The sequence below is a fragment of the Nesoenas mayeri genome (genome assembly GCF_963082525.1).
Source record: "Nesoenas mayeri genome assembly, chromosome: 8".
NCBI lineage: Eukaryota > Metazoa > Chordata > Aves > Columbiformes > Columbidae > Nesoenas > Nesoenas mayeri.
In genome coordinates, this window is record NC_137554.1 from 17609404 (window position 1) to 17631236 (window position 21833).

At 35.8% G+C, this 21833-nt stretch overlaps 1 protein-coding gene across 2 annotated transcripts in view; it reads left to right on the plus strand.

Annotated features, from left to right (window-relative positions):
* DENND1B (DENN domain containing 1B) overlaps positions 1–21833 on the plus strand; it is a gene marked incomplete at its 3' end in the record, with an annotated part of 148173 nt that overhangs the window by 89331 nt on the left and 37009 nt on the right. For both annotated transcript variants that reach the window (XM_080349120.1, XM_080349121.1), the window contains 4 exons: positions 5424–5524; positions 10120–10165; positions 11730–11831; positions 18700–18825. In XM_080349120.1, the coding sequence (XP_080205246.1) occupies positions 5424–5524; positions 10120–10165; positions 11730–11831; positions 18700–18825 (375 nt within the window). The remainder of the gene's footprint in view (positions 1–5423; positions 5525–10119; positions 10166–11729; positions 11832–18699; positions 18826–21833) is intronic.

Genomic DNA, 21833 nt, shown 5'->3' on the forward strand with positions numbered 1-21833 from the left:
GGCCTCATCTCGTTCCTAATCAAAAAAGATTTGGATATGGTTGCCTCTCTAATAAAGGTGGTGGTCTTAGGAGTTAGGAGAGGCTTCATTTCACCTCTACAACTGTTCGCCTTTCAGGAGGTGGATAGTGGTTTCTCAGTAATTCTCATGAACTGGGACTACTGGGGTAACAGCAGCAAGAGGTGGTCCAGGCGGATGGTAGCTACTGGAATTGTGGTAAAACATTGATCCATCCCCTATGATTTATTGCTATAGGTATGAGTGAGTAGATGAGATAACAAAACAGAATCTTTAGCGTCTTTCAACATATGTGTGGTCAAGGCAGTGGGAGGGAAGCAGTTCTTTGGCCCAGTGGGGCTGCAAGGGAGGAGGGAGAGAGCACGCCACTACCCATTCCTGGGCATGGTGTTGACAGAGATTGACAGTGTCTGAGGGCTTTTCAGGAAATGTTTTTGTCACAGTAGTTCTTTAGTTGTTTACAGTAGATTGTGAAAGGTTATATGGTACCACAGGTTAATTTTACTTTAGTATTTTGTCTAACTTCTGTTGCTGTTTTTTGCTTTCTGACAAGATTATGCTGATCAGCTTCCTTCTTTCTAGTTTGTGCATTGTGGTGTGTGCAGATCTCGCCACTGATGCTCTGCCACTCTTTTTAACTTTGGTTATAGAAAAGGCTTTGAAAAAAATAATTTACATAGATAGAAAATAACTGCCAGATAAGTTTTGTGCAGGATGCAGAATAATTATTTTCTTGCTACTCATTGAAATTATGTGAATAATAGTTATCAAATAAACATAATGTGTGAGCCTGCAGAAAATCTTTCAGATGCAGAAGTATAGCTCTAGACACGTTGCAGTTTTTAGCAAAAACTAAAATTAGGGAGGAAAAAAAAAAAAAAAGGGCAAAAGGGCCAGTGCCTTTGAAATCCAGAGTAAAAGGTGCATTGATAGAAGTGAGCGTTGAGGTAGCAGATACACACACCAGAACTGCTGCAGCCACGTGAGGGATGGGGAGGAGACGCGCTTCTCAAGTTCCCAGGAGCAGGTAAACCTGCTTTGATCAAGTCTTGATCTGAAACTTTTCCTGACTGTTCCTGTTTTGAACAACAGCCTTCCCAAGTGGCTGCTTATTGCCATAAGGTGGAAAGTAACTTATCATTCTCTAGAATTTGTACATTGTTTCAGTCTTGCAGGAGTTCGTTAGTAATCAATTTACTGTCACCCAGTAATGAATTTTGCTAACAAACTTTGTAACATGGTCTCCCAGTACTTGGAGAGCCTCTAGTATCACCAGGCACATAGTTGCAGTATTTCTTTTTTTTCAGGAGGCAAACATGAAATTATTGTACCAGATTCACTAGAAAACTCTGGAGAAAACACCACATACTTTCCTTGCAGGGTGATGAAAGTTTATATGGTGATGCTGGCTGCAGTGTCTTATCAGAAGAGATCAGAAACAGACTGAAACTCTTGGTTGTACTCAACAATGTTAGTAAATTCCTTACTGATAGAATGGGACAAGAAGCTTCTTTTCACTTCCAGAGCAAATGCTAAGGATTTAAAATTAAATTGGGCTGTTTATTAGAGGATTGAACGTTGAAGTTTTTTTGTTAAAAGTTGTTTTTTAACTAGTTCAAGTCAATCGACTTATGTTGTTTGTGTAGTTTAAAACAACGTTATTTAAACTAACTTTAGAACCATGATTAGTTTTATTTTTGAAATAAAAGTTGTTTAAGCTGGAAGGCATTTATTGAAATGGAAGAAAACAGTCTAAAAAAATCAAAAATATTGGAAGCAGAAATATTGAAAGTTCTGTTGAATATTCATAAATGGTTTCAACAGACAAAAACTTTATTATGGAAAGAAACACACATACACGTTTTCCAATGCAGTGGATTGTAGGAGGTTGTCTTAACATCATTTAGTGCTTCAAAACATGTAATAAACTATCAAATTTGCAGTTAACTGGGTTCTGCAGCACTCTTCTGCCATAATTTAAGATTTTTTTAGCAAACTGCAGAGTTAAGCAATGATGTATTTCTGTATATACATAAAAAGGTAGCAAATTTTATTGGACAGATGCTTTCATGTTATATGTACAAGCCTATCTGTAAGGGGGATCACAGTTGATGGTTGATATGATCTCCAGTTGTTGCTGGCAAAATAGGTAAAGTTGCCCACAGCCTTGAAGATGACTTCAAGTAATTTAGGATAATGACTAGCTGACTTGAAAAGAGACTTTTCTGATCTGTGACATTTCTGTTCTTACATTTTTTTTTTAAAAGGTGGATCTTCTTAATTCCTTTTGGAATAGATAGCAATCAACAGGCAGGCCCCATATAAATGCCTCTTTCCCCAAATAGTGTAAGAACTTGTTTTCTGCCAAGGATCTCACCACTTGGTCAAGCAACGGGTGCTCATTTCTGCAGGCAGGAGGTTTTGCTGTGTCTCTGCCATCCCGTCTCCTCCGGCGCAGGATTGGGCGCCTGCCGGGTGCAGATGCAGATGCTCTCTGCATCCAGCTCTGCCTCTACAAACCTCTGGGCTCCAGGGCAGCCGTCGGGCTCTGCCCTGTCTGCAGGTGCTTTTCACATCTCTAGAGCTGTCAGGTTACTTAAGCCATGCAGCTTTATTCCAAGATTTGCACTTTGTTCTATTTAGAAGAGTGAATATGTCAGTTGAAGAGGTAAGTTATTTCAATGGCTAATGCATTTGAGAAATGCAGTTGCTGTTGGTAGCAGTAAAAAAGGCAAAAAGAGAATTTGCCAGAAAGTGTGCAATTTTTAAGATGACAGCCACAATTATCAGTATTTGCTTAAAGGCAGAATTGACACAGTATTAAAATGTCAGACAGTTTGAAGAGCAGCAGAATCCCATAGCTGCTTTTCTTACAGGCTATATACAACAGGAAACTATAAAACATATTCATGCCATACTAAAATGTTTGGAAACCTACTCAGCAGCATAGATGGAAATGTTTAAATAAGATTGTTACATTAAGATGTTAGACAAGCATAGAACAGTATGGCAAAACCTTGATCTGTGAGTAATCAAATCTTTACCTTTCCTGCTAGAAATATTAACATTTAGTAGATTTTTTGAATTTAAATATGTTAAATAGATGCCAGTGTGAGTGCCACACCAAAATATAGATTGTAAAACAAGAGTGTTAATAAAACTTCAAATGTTTTTAAGGAATTATCTACTTCTTCCATTAAAATGAGAACTAAAATATAATGCAGACTTATGCATATAATAGGAAAATATTTCTTCATGCAAATGGTATAGTCATCTTAATTCATAATTTAAGACTGCCTATTAAGAGAAGGAGGAGGAGGCAGCTATATACATCGGGGGATATCCTGTATAACTATATACTCAGCTTTATTTCAGTCTGTGATCGAAATACATAAACTGCTAGTCTTTTTAAAGGTAGTTGTGCTTTGAAATTTATACACTATGTACAATTTTATGTGGAAATACTAATTAGTAATTCCATATTCATTCTGAGTAAAAGAGCAAAAAACATGATACTCAGATTGACTGCACTATCAATAGTATTATTTAAACTACAGAGAGATAATGTGGAAAGAAAACTCATAAATCCCAGTGTGTAGCAGAGGGATAAGATATTCATTTATCTCTTCCCCCAAATAAATTCTTAGTAACAGCACAGTATTTATTAAAATAGCCATTATTATAATTGTAAAATGAGAGTAATTGTGGAGGTTTGATGTAAAGCTAAGAAACGCGATGTTAATGTGGGACGCGGAATGATGATGTCCCCGGTTTCTGCGGTGCAGCTGTCAGGCTGGGGCCGCTCGCTGGTCAATAGTGACATTCCGTGTGTCAGCGAGCAGAGTCTCCTGATACCTCAACTTGCGGTTCACACGTTACTGAAGCTCCAACTGTCGAACATTCGAGTCCCTTGGTACCACTGCAGCTTCCAGCCTCTCCTGACTGGCTCATGTTTCATTCTTTGGCAATTTGCCCTAATGATATCCCTCAGGAGCTTTCAGACCCACTTCTTTTCCATATTTAATCATGTTATATTAATCTGAGTGCTGAGCAAACTATGCTGCAGAAATTGTAATTGTCCGTGATTGCTGCTGCGATGGTCTTACAATTTTTTTTTTCATTTTTAGTGTAAAAATACATGTACAGAATTGCAGTATAATTTTTATTTGCAACTCTAAATGTCTAAGACAGCCAGGGTGTGAAAGCTTTAACTGTTCATCTGTTCCACAAAGGGTTTTTTTTCCCTGTAAAATCCATAATGTTTTAGCACTTGCTGTATGGACAGGATTTATGTTTTATTTTTAGCCCTTTGTTTTGTTACTGTAAAAGTATATGTTGAATAAACAGTGCTATTATCAAGTTAACCGCAGATAGTAATTTTGTTGCGATATAAAATATTAGGACAGTCTTGTCTTTTTCCAGAAGCTTGGTGTCTTCTACATAGGGCTTTTTTTTTCCAAATGAAATTTGTAGTGTTTCATTTGCTGATATAGATGATCTCTTTTTGAATACAGTTCTCACGTTTTCTCATTCTCTTGTAACTCTGCAGCTGCATAATAAAATAAATACATTTGAGTGACATCCTGATAACAAAGTGGTATTTGATAGATCAAATTTGAATTCTTTAGGTATTGCAGATCATTTTGTTCACCCAAGGAGTGAACTAGAGCATGTTTCTAATCAATTCTGTGTTTTGTTTTGTTTTTCCAGGGAGTTGTTGGGTTTTTTGGTGGTGTTTTTTATTTGTTTGCTTATTTGTTTTAGAAAAACAGATTTGGAATGGTAAGCAGATTGTAACATCTCGTTTCTTTGTCAAGGAGTCCTTCATTTTCTGCTGATGCAAGTGCCAGACTTGCCAGTCTCTGCTTTGGGAAGGAGTTTTGGAAAATTGTAATAAATTTGCTTTGCTGTCATGGGGAATATTCACTTCAGATTTTTTTTTTTTTAAAGGTAGTTTGGAAATTAGGATAGCGACACAACAGAAGTTAATCCTGCTCCTGAGGTTAATGCTCCTCTGCAGCTTCATGCAGGTTCACATCAATTCCGGTTGTTCCAAACCCCTCCTGAGTCCTTGCTGCTCAGTGTTGCTGGGTGCACTCGAGTTCTCGCTGTTCATGGCAGTGCCCACAGCTGATAAACAACAAGTAGTGCATGTTTATTTTCTTTTGTTCAAGGAAACAGTTGAACAGGCCTAAATTTTAACTGATTGGTTGTTTGACTTCTTGCAAATGTGGTTGTATACATGTATCAGGATTCTTAGTAGATGCATTTAGGCAATTAAAAGTAATTTAAAAATGCTGTAATAGGTTGATTGAGGAGTTGTCTAAAAGTTAATTTAAAATTTTGTGTTTTCTTTTTATTCATGTTTTTCCTTGCCAAATCTGTGTGTGTATATTTATTTTTAGTTAACTGCTTGTGTCCATGCGTCAGCTGCATTGTTATATCCAATGTATTGGCAACACATTTACATCCCAGTGCTTCCTCCACATCTTCTGGACTACTGCTGGTAAGATCGCTAACCCAATATCCCCATTTCTGACATTCTCCCCTGTTTTGTAATTCCAAATATCGGATGAAAACACTAACTACTTATGTGACTAAATATACAGAATCCATTTTATGAAGGCGCTGAAGCAAATGCTTAAACAATTACTTGAACAGAGATATTTCAATGTGACTTTACATGGTATTTGAATTGGTACTTTGACTTACCGTGCTGATTACTATCAATGCAGCATTTAGAATGTTGTTTATAACAACTGTTTCAGTTTTATTGTTAGAGAATGCATTCAGTCATGTAAATGTGGCTCTGTTACTGTTTTCTTTCATTTGACATTTATTTTAACTTGAGATAAATGATACTGATAGAAGCATTCAGAAAAAAATGATCAGTTTTTCTGGAAACAAGTGTTTGTAGGCATCAATGTTTCCTTCGGGTCTATAAAATGATTTAATATTTGTATTTTAGACTCAGCCAGGTTCAGTATCCTATACAATGCCTTCCTGAAAGAGCTTAAAATCTCCTTTTGATACTTCCAAGATTTTAGTTGTAAGAATAATGCTTTTCCTGACATGTTGCTGTTCATGTGACAGACTTTGTGGTTTTGGCAAATTTTTAAGTTTAAGAAAGAATCAGTTTTTGAGTTACTTCTGCTCCTTCAAGGGATGATGTTTCCGCATGCCTGTGTTTTGAGATTTCAGGCTAAGAAGAGATCTACTCTCCTTTATTCATAGTTGTGCCAGAGATACCAAGTGAGAGTTTCTCTTAAAGAACTTAAACCAGGAGTATCCATCCCTGGAGACTTTCACTTTAACTAGACGCTATGGATCTGTGGTGGAAAAATGAACCATTTAAAGCCATTTTAGAGATCAGGAATTGTTATTATCGATAAAAACTGAGTCCAAGGCAGACGCCTACCAACATAAGTCTGTGTTTTTGTTACTAATGTTTTTCTTCACAGAAATAAATTATGGTTTGCTTGTATGTTTGCTGAACTTTTTTTTTTTTTTTTTTTTTTTTCTGGAACTATAAATATTGATGTGCCATTGAACTCTACCCAATCTATTGAACTTCTTGTTTTCAAAGAAATTCTCATTATGTTTCCTTGAGTCTCTTTGATAGTTTTTCCTCAAGTTTCCAATATTTGCCCATGGTATATCGTTTTCTCTGGTAGTTCCTGTACTTAATATGTGTATTATTTATTGTTTTTAAAAAGAAATCAAATATTCTTCTCCCGCTCCTCCTTGTACTTTCAACTATAGCTAAGCCTTTCATCTTTAATGATAGTTTTCTTTTGAAGAAACTCTGTCCTAATTGTTTTTCCTCCTAGCTTTGATAAGATGCACAAAAACGGGGCTAGAGCTTGGATGTATTTGGTTAGTTTTTGTATTACTTGAGCTTACCACCAGAGGCTTTGTAATTTCTTCAGTTTCATCCATAAATGCTGTTCTCAGAAGGCTGATCAACACCTTTATTCAAGCTGTACCCTGCAGAGTGCATCCTGAATACTAGAGGATATTTTATTTTCCCTCCTAAGCTCAGATGAAGTTTCCAGAAATAATAATGTTAGATGCTGTACACAGCTGCTTGTGATGATGATAATAGTTGAGATTCTAGGTCAGTATGGCGTGACCTGAGATTTTTTTTTGGTCATTAAAAAGAATCATGGAGTTTCTTAAACTTGTAAAACTCATGTATATCCCTTTTTCTTTTTCACAGTAGTACAATAAAGCGGGGCGGGGGGGGAATCCGTTTTTGAGATGTTCAAATGGAAACATAAAGTTCCTGAAAGGAAATGCACAGCTGATGGGTTTACTGCAGTAACTATAATTCTGACCTTTTAACTCAGATTTTTGTGCATTTACATTTCTGTGTTTGATCATGTTTGGTTTGAATGGTTCTTTGTGAGACAGGTTGGACTAGTGTAATAGAAACACATAAAATAATCTCCTCATGTTTTGACCTATTAACCATGAATAAATGTTTTGCTCATAGCTATATGATGTATCAAGTTAGAAAACCTAGATGATTCATAAAGTCAAAGTTTATGCCAGGCCAGACCTAGTATGTAGTCCAAAAGGGTCTTGTCAATTTAAAATTAATGATTTTCAATTTTTAAGATATTTTCATGTTTATGTAACTGCTTTCAATTGCCTTTTTAACCGCAAAGCTTTTTAGGTTCTATCAGGAAACCTGATATACAGCGTGGTTTTAGACATAATGTAACAGTCCAAACCCCCCAGTACTGAGCATCAGTGTGGGCTGTAATGCTGCCAGGACTGGCCAGGTTATGAGTACTTGCAAGGTCCAGTGTGTGAACATACTGTATATTTATTTACTTTCTTCAGAATGTTTTCCCCCCCGCCATGTAGCTTATCTTGGCCTCAAATTCTGTTACAAGAACTCCAATGTGAGAATTGGAATAGCCATCGAAAAAAGAAGAGATAATACTTCTCTTTTTCTAAAAGACAGTAAAATGTGAAGCAGTCAAATATTTTTTTGTTTTAGCCCTAGAGTAAGAAAACACAGCAGAGTTACTAAAAGATTAATTTTTTGAATATTTTCTAAGAATTTATTTTTCTCTACACCCACCCGTGGGTGGGTGGCTTTCCAGAAAGCTTTTACAAAAATTAAATTTGAACATTGACATAGTAATTATACTTCAATTTTTTTTTTTTTTTTAATAAAGGAGAAATCTAATTTCATTAAATTTCTGTGTAATTTCTTGGCAAAGTAAGTCACTGATAAAAGAGTGTATGACAGTTTTGTGTGTGGATGATAAAGCATCTGTTCTACTGATGCTCTGTTAAGAATATAATGCAATTAGAAAATTCAAGTTAAAATTGCAACATGTCTTTTTATGAGATCTGGTCTCTTCTGAATTGGGAGATATACACTCCTGTTTTCATGAGAATGGGACAATTATTTTCCAATTAACTTGCGTGTTTTGCATAACATAGAAATTATTTTAGGCAATGATGCTGTAGATTAATAACATTTTTGGTAATAACATGCATAAACAGGAGAAAAACTATATAGCAGCTCCCAGTAGTATCATAGTAAGCAATTTCATTGCACACCTCTGCTCTTATGGCTTCAGAATCCAGCAGTAATAAAATTCATTCTTTGCTGAAAATGGTCAAATTGACTTTCCATACCTGCAGTTTCTTATTTTCTGCATTTTCAAGATGTGTTTATCTAATTAGCTTTGTACCTCTATTCCGTTAACTGAGCAGAATTGAAATGATGTAGCTGTTGCTTTGTTCTATAGAAAAGAGCTACACAGAACCCTTTTTAATGACAGGTTTATTAATAGAGCAAATCATCAGCTGTTTTAAGTCAGTACAGGCCTGGTGAAGCTGCTAGAACAGTGTTGGTGTACAAGAAAACAAGTGTGCATTAAATGCATACATTATTGTCCTTGTTTCCACTGTAGTTTCACCAGTTCAAGTTATTTGTAACGCTAAGATACTCTGCGATTAACCCGATGATCCATTTTGCTGCATGTTCAGCAGAGAAATCCTCAGTTCCGTGTCAGCCGTAGCCATCCTCATTGGCTTGGTTAAATATGTCAGCAAGTCAGACACCGTCAGTCGGTGCCAGGGGCTCAGATCCATGATCGAATGAATATCATAGGAGAAATTATGTTATGCCAGCTATCTGTGTAAGTTCAAAAAGTCGTCTTACCTTCCAGTTATTCTTCAGAGATTATTTTTATTTATTTTTTTCTCTCTGCTCCTTTAGTATTTTGTTTCCCACCGAGTTGCTTAAACCAGCCTATCTATTGTTCACTTCTCTGGAGTGAATCTTTTTAGTAATCTTGCAGTACCGAAAAGTGTGGTGATCAATGTTTTTTCCTCTTCAGTGCTGCATACTGAGTATATTCTTTGTCAGAGGTTGCCAGAACACGTTCACTAGAGGAAGAAACAGAAGACATAGGAACCATGATAAATTAGCCTGACTATTTCAGTTTCTTGCTTGTGTGCTGCAGGAGGTCTCACGCGAGAGGCTTTGAGGGGATATTTGTCTTCTTTCGAGAATATAGTTCCCCATCTTATTCAAATTGGAAATGAGAAGTTTACTATCTTGAGTTAAATATGAAATTATGCACCTTCCAAAATGCCCACCAAGGAAGGATTTCAGAAGCGTATTCAGAACCAAAACTGGTGTTTGTGATGGTTATGTTGCAGTGTGGGGATGTTACCCAGTACCATATTTTCCAGAATGGTGTTTTACAACCATTGTAGTTCTAGAGACAGACAGATAGACAGTTTTGGAACATCTGCTCAGACAGCTCTGATGTAGAGTACAGTTGGCTATTGGAACTGGCTAGAAAGCCTCACACATCTTCTCGCTCATATTTCCATACTTAGGAACATCATCCTTTATTTTGTGGTCATCTTCACTGCAGACAAAAAAAAAAAAGTATTTTTTACTTGTCCCGTAGAATTTTCAGTAGCAACCATGTAAGTTCAGTAGAGGCTTAAACAGTAAATGTTAACTTTGGAGTATGTGTGCCAAGATTTTAAAATATTTTTTTGCTCCACAAATATTGTATTATTAGTACTTAATAATTTCATCTTTTCCACTTTTTTCTTCAGTGCACCGATGCCTTATCTAATTGGTGTCCACTTAAGCTTAATAGAGGTAAGTTTACTATACACTTCTACATACTGGTAAAAATGAAGAGTATGTGCCATCAATAATATTTTTAATGGAAATGCTTCAGAAAGAATCCCTCATTTTTAGCATACACCATTACAAAATCTAAGCTTTGGATGCCTTATAAAGAAAAAAATCCTTCTTTGAAACCTTACTTTTGAAGTGTGTTATGGAGACGTATAAGCTCTACATCACAATTTTTTTCTGTGTTTATTTAATATCTTAATGATAGCTTTTCTTTCTGCCTTTTTAGTGGTTCAGCAACAGATATTCCCAATAATAACAGTTAAAATTTATTTTGGAGTCACTATCAATCAGAATTCAGAGTCATTCTGATTTCCCACATAAATGTACATTCCTGTCCCTCTGAAAATCTGAGTAACATTCATTCATAACATTCATGAATATTAATTTAGAAATGAGTAGTATTTGCCAAAAACTGGGAAGTAGCCTTGTCAGATACAACAGAACAATAGAACTCACTGAAGCATTGAGTAATAGCTGGGTCATAAATAGCTTTGCCTCTTTCCATAACCATTTGATGACACCATTAGGGCTATGTGTGTAGTCTGATTATCATGCAGAGCAGATAATTGATTTAGGAAATTTATTTGATTTACACTTTGCTAAAGCAATTTCTAAAGATCAATTCACATTTGCTAAGCTGAGGAGGTGGGTTCTCTCCCAGTGTTAGCCACTAGTACTTTTGTGTTTCCAAGAAAGAGCCTTCTGTCATGTACACTTCTTAATTCTGCGTATAGCCTTCTGTTCTCTCAAAGCAAGTTCTTATCATCTTCATACATCCATTGTAATATCTTGACTAGGACCTTTTTTCTTATTTCGTCAGAAAATAATGGAACAGAACTGTTTAAAGGTTCTGGAACAGAAAGATTTAAAGGTTCTGGAACAGCAAGGTTTAAAGGTTCTGGAACAGAAGTCACTCGATTCCTTCTGGACTTATTTCCTGGACCCCACTATTATGTATTGTAGTACCGTATTGAAGAGAGTTCCATCATTTTTTCATGAAAGAAACAAATGGTTTAATTCTTTGCTGCTAGCCAAGTTCATTGATGAAAGATTGTTTTATCCTTTCTTCTACAGTACTCCTAGACATCACATTTCTTGGACTTACATAAATCTGCAGATAATTACTTAGTTCTCTCTGTTTTTCATTTGATTATATGATTAATGTCCTGTCTTTCACAAAAATGAGAGAATGAAATGTTGTTATAAGATATGTATACTTCCAATATATTGAACTGTATTTTGTGCAAATCTTGGTTTTCAATAATTCATTTCCTGAATATGCTTGTAGTTCAAATATTATTAATATAACCTTACTGTTCGATGAAGGGAAAGTGTTTTTAAAAGCTACTCTGAATACTACATCTAATTCAGAAATCCTGCATGTAAAGCTCAAAATGTTGTCTTTGCCATTATTGTCCTTTGTAAAATCATTGTTTCTAGTCTAGCACATTATCATAAAAAGGTACTTCAGGAGAATGCTATAGTAAAATGCTTTCCCACTATTTTTTTCCCCTCTTAACAGCGAGTGAAAAATAGATCACTGGAGGATGTGGTTTTGCTCAATGTTGACACAAACACTCTAGAAACCCCTTTTAATGACCTGAGCAACCTACCTGGTGAAGTGGTGAGTCTTACAGATTTTTCATTCTTTCTTTCTTATACAGATGCTTGAATTACTAGTAGTTATTTTTGCCTGGTTTAGCTAACTGCTATAAAAGGAATACGGGGGTGAAAAGCACCAAGTGTAGACCCCTATTTTTGAGATTTTTACCTTTTTGACAGTTGAGGAGATGTTGAATGGAATATCATATTCCTTATTGTAAAAGTAGGATCATAATTATAAAGCTAGCTGCATTCATTAGGCATAGCTGCTTTAAACGCAAGAGTCTCTTCATCTCATCTTAATCATTATATTACAAAGTAGGCATTTCTGTCTGCCTAGTGGCATGTCTTGCAAAAGAACGAGAGAGTTTTTGAAGGCAAAAAGAAGAAGGGGGCCAATTATCGGCTTCTGCTTCCCTGCCACCTGCCAGCGCTTTCCTTTTAATTAATGATCTGATGGCACTGGTCAATATAATAAGAAATGCTTGTACAGTTGGGGTCAGAAAATTCAGGCTTTGATCTTCTTCAACTTTCTGAAACATTTATTTGTTTTCTCTAAATTATTTCAGTTTTATTTTAATCTCTTCTATCCTGCTGAGGGCTGCGTGAATGAAAACCTATACTGTTTGTCATTTGCTTTGGCAGAGCAAAGACTGCTTACTTAGAATTCTATTTGTAAATTAAACTGCAAACCCAGTTTGTCATAAAAGACATCTGATCCTTTTGAAATGACGAAAACTGTCTTTTGTCTGTAAAGGATGATAAATTAAGTGCCAGTTCTTTCTGGACTTTGATCTTGCAGAGGGTCGTATGTGTGTCCCCTCCCCTTTTTTTTTTTTTCTTATTGCCTATAGGGGAACATATTCTGTATATCACTTGAAATAGTCACAAAATTCACTTACCTTGTTTTTCCCAATAGCGCTCTAAAAGAATATCATTGTGAAACTACTGTTTTGATTATTTAGTTATAAATGCTCAAGCTATCACAAATGGTTGTCAGCACAAAGAATTTTATATCAAAATGTGAAATCAGAGAGTTACATTTTCTGAAATTGTAAATAATAAAAACAAACTGACTTAAAGTAAGGTGCTGTAGTGACATACTACATCTTTCAGTTTTCTTGGTAATTTGTGTATTTTTGGAACGATAGAAATCAAACTCTTGATGATTATATTAGTGTCAGTTCCCTTTGATTTTAATGGTGTTAAAATCTGGAGTTTTTATAGATCATCTGGTCAGTCTTGCTTTTGACTCAGTATCAACTATAGTTCAGAAATATAAAAGACTACATAAAAATTATTCTGATATTTTATGGTTTTAAGTTAGTGTATGAACAAGTATACACACACACACATGTATATACAATAATTTTGACTGTACTCTGTCATTCAAGAATAAAACAAGTTAAGTAAAAAAATGAGCAATTTTCTGATGTGTCAGTAATTTTGACTGATCTTGCATTCAGTGAATAAGGTTAAGGTTATAATGTCATGGCAGCACATACCTCTTGTCAAATAATAGCTAGATGTAGAATTGAGAATTAGGCATCATCTTCCACAAGATACTGGAGTTATAGCTGGAGGTCCTTCGAGCAGTAAAAATGGATATTTGTGCCATGGGAGTGACGTCTCATGTATTTTACAGATGCATATCAAAATGATCTCTAAATGAGTAGGCTAGCGTGAAGAAAATAGGGATACAGATCTTCATACTTTCAGAAGTATATTCTCCCCCAGGATATATGCATGTTACTATTATTAATGTTAATGAAAGTTATCCAAGTGTACAGATTGTACAGTAGACTCAAAATATTTCATTCCATATCTAATACCAAACAAAACAGAACAACTGTGTTTTATGTGAAATATACTTGCAGAATTTGAGGATTTTATAATTAGGCTTCTAATTTGAATATTCCCATCTCTTCCTCTGCTTCAGTCTATAGAACACTTAAATTAAAACAATTTAATGGAAAACAAATACAATTATACTTGGAAACAAAAGGCACATAAAATGACAAAATGCTTTCTTTTTTGGCAGTCATGAGGGTCAAGCACAACTGCTAACAACTCATTTAAAAAGTATAAGACATAGAAAGGCAGAGTCAAAACAGTAAGTTAGTCTTAAAACATTAAAGCAGATGTCAAAGATGCTCATATGCGTGAGGCATTTTAACCTGTATAACTAAAAACCTCATAAACATACATAGAAAGAAAACAAAACTTCTGATGAAGAAATATAACAAGTACCTCTGAAAGGTGTTAAAATAGAATGAAGAACAGAAAATATAAAATAAGTGCTAGTCTTACTATCCCTTTCAAAAACTGATTCCGTTTTGATTAACAGCCTAACAAAGGAAATGCAATATTTTCAAAGAGTTTTCTACAACTGTTGCTTTGTCTGAAGGAAATTGAGTAATTATTTTCTTAATCAATAAGCCTGGTGATGTTCTCACGGCGTAGGCATTTAATAGTTTACCCATGTGTAAGTAACATGTCTATTAAAACGCACCGATGGTGCATTTTTTCATGATAAATTTAAGATTTAATAACATTATTATAGGGCGTTGTCTAATAAACTGTACAATAAATTAACTGAGATTTAAAGGCATTTTAAAATCATTCACTTAAGCATTTAAATTATAGTTACAGGCTAGATGACTCCCAGTGCATGTGAACTCTATTACTCTGTCAGACTGACCAGTGGTCTTGACTGTGCAAAGGTCAGTGGTCACAGTTGTCCTGAATTACCAGCCCTTTTTTCATGTGGACCCTCTGCTGCGTTGCATGCTGTAATCTTCTTAATGGCTTCGTTCCAATATTCACACATAATATTTTAGATTTATTGACTGTTAGAAATACTACCATGCCAGTAGCAGTTCCGCTACTCCTAAGGTATTTAAAATTGGAAGAATAAATCAGTGCAAGACTTTCAGGAATCCTTTGTTTTCTTAGAGCGGGGGAAAAGCCCTCTTTTTCCTCTCTTCTGACAAGAACACTTGTTTTTAAATTTCATCATTTCACTGTGAATTTGTCTATTATTTTTTAATTTAAAAAAATAAAAATAAGTAGCTACTTCTGTGGGAGTAAATTTCCTAATACAACAATAATTAGATCACCACTTTAATAATGTAAGACATTAGACAAAGAACATTCGTGATGTATATTGATCAGTGGAGACTATAGACACAAATGTATAAACTTTGGGCCTTATCTTGCAATACCTGCTTGCAGTTAACTCTGACAAAAAGGCTACTCCTTTGCTCACATTTGAACACTTTCAAAAAAAGCTTGGAGAATCAAGGGCATCACATATGGCAACCAAGTCTTACTGACTTCTCCATAGACCAAGCAGAACATTTTAAAATAGGGTCTTTAGGAAACAATAGGCTTTATAAATTTTTAGCATCTTCTGTGGTCATTAAATATTGTTAACTGTAAAATCTACAGAGCTGTTGAAAGATGTGTAGCCTTCGTAGTGTGTGGTGCCTACACACTATGATGCAATACAGGATCTAAACGGGTTTTTAGAGTTTTAGTTTTGAGATTCCTACAGTCACAGGATTTTAACGCTGTAAACTGGGCATATGAACATTACTGTTCTAAAAGTAGCATTTGAGAAGCAGGCTGTAGTTCACAGAGAAAATGAGAAGCTGTTCTTAAGAGAAACTAAAACCAGTTTGCTTCTAGTGTAAATTAATAATTCAATTTCTGAAATGGATCACTAGTGTCTTCCAGGAATAAATTTTCACAGCATTCTAACCCCTGTGGTTGGTTCGTTTGTTTGCAGTTCTTTATTTTTAAACTTCATAAAAGGCTATTTAAGCTTAAAACATGCAAAGACGGGGAGAAAAAGTTTGGCTTTCTTAGTCACAGATAGATAGATTAAAGCATATATGAGTAAAAGATTTTGATAAAGATGCTGCTTGGTGGGTTGTTTTGGCTTGATGCCAGAACTCTGTATTTTCTTTGAAATTTTAAGAGCTATTAATGATGTCACCCAAAGGGGTGTCACACTTCTTTGGTTTTGGGTTCATGGATCTAAGCAATCACAATCCTGCTGTGCAGCAAGTCCTCAGTAGTTCAAAGCACTGAGTCTCTAATCTGTACCTACAGTATTGACTGTAAATAACTACTTTATAACTCTATCGTTGATCGAACTGTGGAACTGGGAGAATTTGCCAGCAACCCACCCAAATACACAGCTTGGGTTTGCCGCCAGTGGGTGGTGGGATGAGCCCTGAGAAGGCACCGCACCTCTGCTTGCATGTTTGCTGACCTCGGCCTGAAGGAAGCCTGGGCAGGTCCCGGGGTGCTCCCGGGGCTTCTGCCAGGACTCTTGGTGTGACGGTTGGGAAATGGAGGTTGTGGCCCACGTTATCTCTGCAAACTTTTTCTTAAGAGTGCTGTGCAATTAGTACTTCTGCAGAAGTATCTAGTGGAGCTGTGCCTGCCTTTGAGCGTGGCCTCCCAAGAGAAGGAGGAGCTGGACGAGCTCTCTCTGCACTCCAGTCACGCTCTGAGGCTGGAACCTCTGCTTGCCTCAGGATGGCAGCAGGAGACGTGCATCTGACTCACACGTGGTTGTGCTGGAGAACCTGCCTTCAAACTACCAGTCCATTGGGATGTTCTTCATTTTGTTGAACTAAGAATGTAACAATACTGCAGTGAAAGGGGAGATGTGTTTCCTTCTGTAGTTTTGTTTTGTTTTCTTTTTTTTTTGTTTATCTGTTTGTTAACATGTTTTTGACTAAAGCATCCTGCTTATCCATTTATGTTACGTACACAGGGCCTGCCAGAACTGAGAAAATCAGAAAATACCATTTTCCTTCACATGCCCCACTTTGTCCTATAATTCCTCTGCTATACACCATTTTTATCCACTTCTCTTAGCCTGTCATATCACCTGCTGTAATCTCCCTGAACTCACAAGGTACAATTTGAAAGAATGTAGATTTAAAAGAATTTAGAGAATTTTCTACCTTTTCTGTCCCTTATATTTAGAAGGTGCTTTGTCTGTTGTGACAGAGACAACATTTTAAGATTGGCAATTCTTTTTTTGACCTCATGTAACTGCTTTTGTTTTAGTGAACAGAGCTAAAACTGAGCTAATGTTGCTGAGCAGATTTCCCTTGTACAAACATTATATACATTTATTTCGCCTGGAATTGAATAAACCTTATTTTTGAAAATTTTTAAAAACTTTTAAACTTCGTACAGTACAGAACAAAACAACAAAAAAAGTGCAAACAAACAAAGAACACCACCAGAAACCAACCAAAAAACCCACCAAGACCAAGACATGAATTTATTTTTTCAACCTTGAACTGCTTAACTGTTTTTTGTACTCAGACTTGTGCTTTTCTTTTTCTTTTGAGGTATAAGGAAAAAACCTAAATGAGCCTTGGTGTATGCTTTCCATGGGCTAAATGAATCAGGCTCTAAACTTTTATCTAGATCTATGGAGCTTGGATATAAATTGAAAAGATCACAGCTATGGGGAAAAGACCTATACTGTAAAGGCCTTTCTGCATAGATTATGAACATCATAACTCAATAATTTTTTTTTCAAAACTATAGTTATAATTGGACCCAATGGGGGTCTCTCTCTTTGATCAGATCACAGTAACTGTGACTTTACACTGGAAAATGTCACTACTGTGAAGGTTTATCACCTGTAGAGCTGGTCTTTTCTCTGATGCCATGTTCAGTTCTCATTAGCATTATTCAAAGTTTAGTTGTTAATTAGGTTGACACTTCAATTAGAATCATCATCTACAAGAGCAGTCAGGACTGCTTGCATAAAAAAACACAAGAAAATTCTCATTCTTGTGTGTATTTCTAAAGGAATGAAAGCTGGTTTGGTAATAGTTGGTGTTTATAATGTTATGTTTAAAGAGTAACTCTGAGTGTTAACTTTGTATAGTATTTAGCAACTTCAATATTTCTTTATTGGGTACACTGCAATACAAAGGGGTGTATAAGCATGTATTCAGTGTAACTGGAGTTTGACTTCTCCAGATGTCCCTCATGATGAAAATTAGGAGAGCATAGACTATAACTGGGTGTGATTCCAAGTATCTTTAAAGAATATTGGAATAATTCCAGAATTATCTGATTTTTCTCCAAAGTATCTCCAAGCAAGATTCATCTAAATTAAAATTTCTCTTCCCACCCCTCCCCACCCCAATATAATTAGTGATTGCCATTTGCCAAGTAAAAAAGGACAGACCACCTTAAAAAATTTCAAACACTAAAGTAGGAATGGTCTTTTATTGATATATTTTTAACTACAGGTGTCTCATAAGTGTTGTTTTTACTTTTTGCCCTTTCACGTGTTTTATCTTGAAGGACAATTCTAAAGGCAATGCAGCACTGAATTTACACAAACCTTTCTCCGCTATTTGACATCGGTAGCATGAGAAATGATATAAGATAGTAATTTAACTTTAACTTAAAAATAAAATCCTTAAAACTGAATAGTAAGCGATGATTAAGACTCCTTAAAAATAAGCCTTCATAGCATAAATAAAAAGTATCTGTCTTCTTTCAGAACAAGTAAGCACATGTTATGATTGAGGGGAAAAAATCTGCAGAAAAGTGGCTCACATGCATTTTACTGTAAAATAATTAAGCTTATTTATGTCAAGAGGCCTTGGGAAAAAAAGAGAGCATAAACCAATTTGCATTAGCACTCTACCATCATCCCCTGCTTTCATTTCAATTAACAGACCAGCAGGTGCTCTTTGCAGTTAAAAAGATAAGCTATCAAGGAGGAGGATGAATTTTTGGCTGACCTGTAGACACCACGGTTTGCCTGCTGATTGGGTTCATACCTCGCTGTACCAATTTCTGAGGTGTTAATTTAACTGTTCCACTCTGTCGTGCAGGTCTCGGCCTTGAAAAATAAACTGAAAAAGCAGTCTACAGCTACGGGTGATGGAGTAGCCAAGGCCTTTCTTCGGGCACAGGCAGCACTGTTTGGATCCTACAGAGATGCACTAAGATACAAACCAGTAAGGCTGCTTCTTCTTTGTTTCCTCAATTTATAAGAACACGGTCTCATTCTTTGCAAGAACATGAAATGTTTTATTCCAGTCTGAAACATTAGAAAAATTAGAAGTTTCAAATCTTAGTCTATGCTAAGGATACACTGGCAGTTTAGAAAACACTACCACCTCCTGATGGTGAGTTTTACTGAAAAATAAATACTCATCCAAAGTCAACTGTTTTCTTATTTGTATCATTTTTATGATTTATTTAGTGTAGAAACAGATTGTGTTAATGAAACGACTTACACATAGCTGACCTGAAGAGGTTATGCCTTTCAGACTCCATCATTTTTCACTGTACTGGTCTAGAGACTGTTGTGTTTATGGCCAGAAGCTTGTTGCGTAGCAGAAGCCAGATGTGACTCAAACATGCATCTCTTCTGTTATACACTTATCTTGATGCCACTGAAAAGTTAGGAGAAATGAAAACGTATTTCATCCCCTCAGAACTTCAGAATTTGTATTTCTGGCATTTTGCTTATATTCAGTAGATAAATGTGTTATGGGCTTTCATCTTTTCTGGTTTATAAGGGTGGCACATATTGAGCCTATTGGACATAAAATAATCTATCAGAAGCAACCTACAGATTCATTTCATCTGTCAGTCTAGATTCTTTTCCTATGATATTTGCAAACTGCTGATAGTAGTTCCATTTGATAAAATGCACTGAGATGACATTGGCTGAATCAGATTCTGAGGATATGATGTTTGGTGTTCTGATGAATTCAGATAAATATTGAGATTTGATAAGGAGAAAATCCTCCTTGCTTGAGGCTTCAAGTCTGTAAAACTGGTTGGTGTGTGGGTGCATGGGTTGATGTTTGTCAGGGGGGCAAGGAAGGAGGTGTATTCTGTTGTTGTGTGAGGAACTACATGGTATTCCTTGATGGAAATGGGTAGGATGGTTATTAATTCCAGATGAGGTCTTTTCCTGGAGGAAACATTAAAATACAGTGTGGTGTGGTTCTCTTACAGGTAGTCATTTTGCCATGTTTCACACACCAGCTGTCTTTGCCACCGAGGGCTGTTCTTATCGAGATGAAAAGTAACTCATGCAGAAATGATGTTTTAGGGTTTAGTTCAAGTATTTGCCTTTAGCAGTCATTATAGTTTTCTTATTATATGGAAAGCCAGTTTGTCTACCATACTGAAATGACTGTACCTGTTTTCAAAATTGCTAGAGTTCAACACAATGTTAGTTTAATTAAAACAAACAGTTATTGCTTATTCCATCGTGGCATTACCTGACATCGGTTCAGGAGGTGTTATGTAATTTGTCCCATAGTCTAAAGGTGAGGACACTGGTCCATGTCAACGCTGGCAGCTTGCAGTATGAGCTGTGTCTCAATCTACATTTGACACACGCAGGCAGAATGATGCCATTCTGGTTGATGTACTTACCCTCTGTTCTGACCAGAAATAAGCTCCGGTCAGTCCTTTGTTTGAATTGAATGTGCAAGTTCTTTAGCGTTCTAGTTAGCATCTCTTTTGAAATGAGCTCTCCCTTTAAGTGATTTCCATTTTATTTCAGTTTATCTCTTGGCATATCTGAGATATCTACATTTGCACCGTATTGGAAGTAGTACTCTTCCCCCCTTCCCCCTCCCCATACAAATTGTTTTTGGACAAGTTGATGCCAATCCAAGATACACTGGTATTTGCCAGCGGACTTCTGCCTGTTAAGATATTCTGAAATAATGTATCTTTAATAAAAAGCGATCAGGCCACAATGGTTCCATAAATATCTTCTGTGCAATCAACACAGCCAAAAAAATAAGTGTAACTGTTATTTTGAGCTGTATTCAGATAGTGTTAACTAATTTAATATTTAATTTTTGTTGTGATAGAAAAATTTATTAGCTGAATTTGCTCTGGTTTAGTAGAAACTAAGAGGAGTTGCCCTATGATTGTTCAGTTCATTTTACATGTGCCTTTTGAGCTCAGATTAATGCATTGTGAATTGAGAAGTTCAGAAACTCAAGTGACATTTGACTGTATTAGGATAATTTGTCAGGAGTCTCAAAACTTATGGGGTATACTTAAATAGGAATATTTTATATGTAGATTTTATATATAGATTTGAAATACTTTTACTATAAATAAGCTTGCTGTATTTTTAGAATCAAGAACTCAGAGGTTTTGGGGTACCATTTTTAGGATCACTAACATCCTGATGAAAAATAAAATAATATATTTGAGTAGTTATCGATTGCTTGTAAGATGAAAAATATGTTTAAGTGAACTGTTTTCCTTGCAGCAGTGTGTTCTGTGTGATTTTAACTTGAAACATGAAACAACTGTCATTAATATTCACTTTGAGTAAAGAACAGCTTTAATAGTGTCTGTACTCATCCAACACTTCTCTTCACTCCAAACGCTGTTCATCACACTGAACACTCATTCTGTGCAACTGTTTGTTTTCAGCGCAGGACAGATTCTCCTCAGTATAGCAATATGTCTTGAACAAACGTCTAGCAATTATTGAAAAAAAGTGATTGGTGAAAGGGAAAATGGGAAGCTTCAGGGTTCTTCAAAGGAGTTCATGGGACTCCAAAAGACCATATGGAAAATTTGACTACTCTAATACAGACAGGAAATATGACATGTAATAGATAAAGGTGATAATACTTTTTTGTGTAATAAATGATAATAACAAACTTAATTCAGTGGAAGTTTACAAGAGAAGTGGAAATAGTTGGTGTTTTTCTGATCTAATCATGATACTGAATTAAAGATATTGATCAAATTGATATAACTTCCGAAAGTATTATTGTAATGTTCTATACTTGACATTAGCAAATACTGCACAATAGCAGCGGATCGGTAGAGCAAAACAGTGCAGTTGGTGCCGAGGTCCTGCCTTCCACACAGTGTGCATTTCTGGCTTTTTTGTGATTTAGTTTTAGTTTGGTGTTGAGTCCTGAATACTTGTGACTAGCTGGAGTGCATTTTCTGCTTTAGTTGAATCGAG